Below are 6000 nucleotides of genomic sequence, written 5' to 3'. Positions count from 1 at the left end.
GCAGAGTTCACCTTAAACAAAATAATTTGAATAGATCACGTGTCTGTGATAAACACGAAGATTATGAAATTCGAAATAAATTTATTCAAAATTAATCAAAACGTAATTGCAGATTAAGTAACGACAGAGTCAAATAATGAAATTGCATGCTAATGGGGCATTTTATTGGCCCCTGTTATCCGCGCGCTCTCCGTTAAAGCACGCTCACTGAGCACACAATCTCTCACAAAGTAGCGAGATCACTCATGCGTGCGCCTGATGAGAATACTAAAATACAAACTGGCGATATTCTTTGAGCATTGATTTCTCGCTGGAGTTGCGGGGCGATATTGCTCGGTGGGGCGGGCTATCTCGCACTGCATAATGTGAACATGCAGCAGAGAGCGGGCTTCCATCTGTCACTGTGTACAGCCCAATACTGGGAGAGATGTGAGGCGGAAAGCTGCTCTCGTTATGTGGAGTTTAACCCTTTGCATGCTGGGAAATGTGTCGTCTGCTAAAATGTTGTCTGCTGAATTTCTGAAAAAATAGCATTTTCTTCGATTTTTTTTCCGCAAGAATTCTATCAGAATAGCAAACAGTTTGGATCCTGATGAGACGCCGCGTTCTGTGGCGTCTCATCTGGATTTAAACTGTTTGCAAAAGCCTTCAAAATTCGGTTCCAGCACTAAAAGAGTTAAGAACCAGTTTACACGCGTTTCTCAACAAACACACTGCGGCGTCAGGAAGCACGAAGACGTCAAAACGGACGCGCGTGTTGAACGGTTATATAGAACGTGTATAACTGCCGATAGCTTTTCCTGCATCACTGCCATACATAAGAACGTATGAAATATTTGAAATATATGTACGAAAAACGCCAGAGTAACGTGTATCTGTAATAACCATGGCGACGATTGAAGGCGCTGCTAAAAAACACATGGTCAAAAATCAAATAGTGCATATAACTATTTGTTCTATTTATTTTGTAATATACAAATGATTTTTTTAAGTTACACACGATTTTGAAAATTCAAACAGATAGATATCCACAATACGTTTTGTTATCAGGCATATCACAACACAAGGACAACACTGGAGACAAAGCAGGTTGTCCACATGGGTTTTGCTACCAGTTGTTGTCCAGCTAAGCTCGTGAACAACATGCAAAACAGTTTAAAACGAAACAATCAAGCCATCAGTGAACAGTCAAAACAACGATAAGCGCATGATCAGATCTAACAATACACTACAAAGAAGTCTTCTAGGGTACTAGCCAACTAGGTACAGTTGCACTTCCCATGAAATTTCCGATCCGAACACATGCACACAGACACTCAATACCGGTACAAGTTACATGCATATTCTGTTTACCTAGCCGTATGACATTGTGCACGAAAAACACACTCAACACTTGGATCTTCACATCTTAACTTTTAAAGTCGTCACACACTGTAACAATATTAAACACTTGAACAGTTAACGTAACTTAAATGGTTTAATGCCAAGCCTAGGTCTTGAATGAGTAGCCGCCTTATTATCACTGATTTCTGTGGCAAGCCAGGAGAACCAATCCCCTGGTTACAGCCATGGGTTCCATGTCGGGTCCATACGACACAGGTTGTCATGGCTACAGCCATGGATGCCATGCCGGGTCCATACGACACAGGTTGTCATGGCTACAGCCATGTATGCCATGCCGGGTCCATACGACACAGGTTGTCATGGCTACAGCCATGGGTGCCATGCCGGGTCCATACGACACAGGTTGTCATGGCTACAGCCATGGGTGCCATGCCGGGTCCATACGACATAGGTTGTCATGGCTACAGCCATGGATGCCATGCCGGATCCATACGACACAGGTTGTCATGACTGTTCGCCGCTGCCACAAGGGTGTTCACTTTGCTCTCCGCACCCTCGAATGTGGCGAGGTCTGAAACGGGAACACACATGCCATGGGATAAGGTATGAAACAAACAAACATACTGACCTGCTGTCAGAAACAGTCCATAAGCATTTAGTTTCTTAAAAGATTTCTATGACAGCAAGTGAGTTATGTACACAGAGCACTTATAAACACCACAGTGGGCAAGTATTAATCTGATATAGAGGTGCAGGTACAAAGATGTTCTGTACACAATTAGAAGAGGCTAGATGTTATCTGATTCTATATTTGATAACACTGCCGATAACCACATGGAACATTAAGAATAAACACAATTTGCTATAAACATTATGTTACATACTTAACTTCCATACTTAAGCCAAAAATCATGACCATAGCAAAATTTATCAGTTGCCTAGCGTCTGATTATGTTAGATGCTCGCATGGCAACAGAAACATATGAGCCATGATCTGAGAAAACGAGGCTAATAGAATGGGCAGACTGCACAGGATAATCTGGGACAACACTTTACACACACAGTCCAGTAAACCAGGCTAATAGAATGGGCAGACTGCACAGGATAATCTGGGACAACACTTGACACACATAGTCCAGTAAACCAGGCTAATAGTATGGGAAGACTGCACAGGATAATCTGGGACAACACTTTATACACACAGTCCAGTAAACCAGGCTAATAGAATGGGCAGACTGCACAGGATAATCTGGGACAACACTTTACACACACAGTCAAGTAAACCAGGCTAATAGAATGGGCAGACTGCACAGGATAATCTGGGACAACACTTTACACACACAGTCCAGTAAACCAGGCTTATAGAATGGGCAGACTGCACAGGATAATCTGGGACAACACTTTACACACACAGTCCAGTAAACGAGGCTAATAGAATGGGCAGACTGCACAGGATAATCTGGGACAACACTTTACACACACAGTCCAGTAAACGAGGCTAATAGAATGGGCAGACTGCACAGGATAATCTGGGACAACACTTTACACACAGTCCAGTAAACCAGGCTAATAGAATGGGCAGACTGCACAGGATAATCTGGGACAACACTTTATACACACAGTCCAGTAAACGAGGCTAATAGAATGGGCAGACTGCACAGGATTATCTGGGACAACACTTTACACACACTCCAGTAAACCAGGCTAATAGAATGGGCAGACTGCACAGGATAATCTGGGACAACACTTTACACACAGTCAAGTAAACCAGGCTAATAGAATGGGCAGACTGCACAGGATAATCTGGGACAACACTTTACACACAGTCCAGTAAACCAGGCTAATAGAATGGGCAGACTGCACAGGATAATCTGGGACAACACTTCACACACAGTTCAGTAAACCAGGCTAATAGAATGGGCAGACTGCACAGGATAATCTGGGACAACACTTTACACACACAGTCCAGTAAACCAGGCTAATAGAATGGACAGACTGCCCAGGATAATCTGGGACAACACTTTACACACACAGTCCAGTAAACCAGGCTAATAGAATGGGCAGACTGCACAGGATAATCTGGGACAACACTTTACACACACTCCAGTAAACCAGGCTAATAGAATGGGCAGACTGCACAGGATAATCTGGGACAACACTTTACACACACAGTCCAGTAAACCAGGCTAATAGAATGGGCAGACTGCACAGGATAATCTGGGACAACACTTTACACACAGTCCAGTAAACCAGGCTAATAGAATGGGCAGACTGCACAGGATAATCTGGGACAACACTTTACACACAGTCCAGTAAACGAGGCTAATAGAATGGGCAGACTGCACAGGATAATCTGGGACAACACTTTACACACACAGTCCAGTAAACCAGGCTAATAGAATGGGCAGACTGCACAGGATAATCTGGGACAACACTTTACACACAGTCCAGTAAACCAGGCTAATAGAATGGGCAGACTGCACAGGATAATCTGGGACAACACTTTACACACACACAGTCCAGTAAACCAGGCTAATAGAATGGGCAGACTGCACAGGATAATCTGGGACAACACTTTACACACACAGTCCAGTAAACGAGGCTAATAGAATGGGCAGACTGCACAGGATAATCTGGGACAACACTTAACACACACAGTCCAGTTAACGAGGCTAATAGAATGGGCAGACTGCACAGGATAATCTGGGACAACACTAACACACAGTCCAGTTTATCCCACAGCAAGGCTCATATCCACATATCCCTATACTCACTGTGTAGTCTGTTGCACATATCCCTATACTCACTGTGTAGTCTGTTGCACATATCCATATACTCACTGTGTAGTCTGTTGCACATATCCCTATACTCACTGTGTAGTCTGTTGGTGATGGCAGTGACAGCCTTGGTCACCATGGTGATGAGCTGCTCTCCTTCCATTTCACTGGGCTCTGTACCTGGGGTCACCTCCTCCTGCTTCTGTAATAGAGACAAAACAACTGACACTCTACAAGGATACAGGCTGACAAGAACAACTCGCTATTTAAACATAAATAACCGTAAGACGATATAATCTAATACATCCTGAAAAAAGAACAGTGCTTAATGCATTAACGTTAAGTGCCGTCCAAACTTCGCCTGTTCGGTCTAAACAGGTTAATCAGGGACAGACAGACAGACTGACGTACAGTTCAACTGCTATATGCCACCCTACCAGGGGCATAAAAAACAAATTTGTTGAATTGACATCCCTGCCAAATAAATTGTTGTTATGAATGGATGCAAAGCTCTTGAAAAAGGTATAATTCTATAAAAAAATAATTAAGTGTAGGGTAATTTGATTTATGCATTTCAATTCTATCCTGATTGATATCTATACACCCAGGAAGTTTCATGTTGAAAGATTGTGTATCTGAGATAAAGCCCTGAAAAGTTGTATCACATAAAATCAACAAAGGGCAATAACACTTATTTAAGAAAGTGAAGGGTTATGGTTTTTAAGCATGGCACTTCTCCCTGTTGATATCAATACATTCATGAAGTTTCATGTTGAAGTCTTGTGGTATTTGATATAAAGCCCTGACAAAATACATAAAAAAAACACAAAGGGCAATATTTTTTATTTAAATAAGTGTAGGGTTATGGTTCTTGTGCATGTTACTGCTCCTCATTTATACATATAAATATACACCTATGAAGTTTGATGTTGATATCTTTTATAATTCCTGAGATATAGCCCTGAAAAGATTGCGACAGACAGACAACGCCAATTCTATATCCTTTGGCGGGTGATAAAAAAAATTTTTAGGTAATTTTTTTCTCTCTGATATACAATGCAATCTTAAGTAGACACATTGTCAATATCAAATAGAATGGTCTCTCATGCCTAAAATCAGTATGTCTTTACATATGCCTGTGGCAATAGTTTAAACATATTTTATTCAAACGAGAATGCATATACATATATACGAAACATACAACAATTGTTTACAAACAAGTTTGATTTGGATAAGAACGGAAGACTACGTCTTATAGAGTTCTTCTCCATAAATGCCTGTGGCATAACGACTGCACGCTGACACACTCACCTTCTTATGCAATGTGATGTACTACAACAAATTCAGTCAATTTGTTAAAACAATCTTTGAAAAAGCCTATTAAGGCAAAATATATCAGGAAAGAGTAAAACTTGTTCAGCGCTAAAAAATCTCTGTATTTGTTCTACATGTACATGGAAGTGTTATGGTGACCCACCCACCTTCTTATGCTATGTGATGTACTCACACACCCACCTTTTTATGCCATGTGATGTACTCACACACCCACCTTTTTATGCCATGTGATGTACTCACACACCCACCTTTTTATGCCATGTGATGTACTCACACACCCACCTTCTTATGCCATGTGATGTACTCACACACCCACCTTTTTATGCCATGTGATGTACTCACACACCCACCTTTTTATGCCATGTGATGTACTCACACACCCACCTTCTTATGCCATGTGATGTACTCACACACCCACCTTCTTATGCCATGTAATGTACTCACACACCCACCTTTTTATGCCATGTGATGTACTCACACACCCACCTTCTTATGCCATGTGATGTACTCACAAACCCACCTTCTTATGCCATGTAATGTACTC

The 6000-nt window shown here is 41.7% G+C and overlaps 1 protein-coding gene across 47 annotated transcripts in view; it reads right to left on the bottom strand.

Annotated features, from left to right (window-relative positions):
• Positions 1–944: 944 nt before the first annotated feature.
• LOC127840099 (transformation/transcription domain-associated protein-like) overlaps positions 945–6000 on the bottom strand; it is a 136523-nt gene continuing 131467 nt past the window's right edge. For 38 of the 47 annotated variants that reach the window (XM_052368495.1, XM_052368498.1, XM_052368505.1 and 35 more), the window contains 2 exons: positions 4218–4323; positions 945–1915 (listed from right to left, as the gene is read on the bottom strand). In XM_052368495.1, coding sequence (XP_052224455.1) covers positions 1806–1915; positions 4218–4323 — 216 coding nt within the window. In that variant the 3' untranslated portion in view covers positions 945–1805. The remainder of the gene's footprint in view (positions 1916–4217; positions 4324–6000) is intronic. The other 9 variants (XR_008030407.1, XR_008030408.1, XR_008030402.1 and 6 more) reach the window with 9 other exon arrangements.

The sequence above is a fragment of the Dreissena polymorpha genome, chromosome 7, assembly GCF_020536995.1.
Source record: "Dreissena polymorpha isolate Duluth1 chromosome 7, UMN_Dpol_1.0, whole genome shotgun sequence".
Lineage (NCBI taxonomy): Eukaryota > Metazoa > Mollusca > Bivalvia > Myida > Dreissenidae > Dreissena > Dreissena polymorpha.
This window is presented reverse-complemented; position numbering and strand designations above follow the sequence as displayed.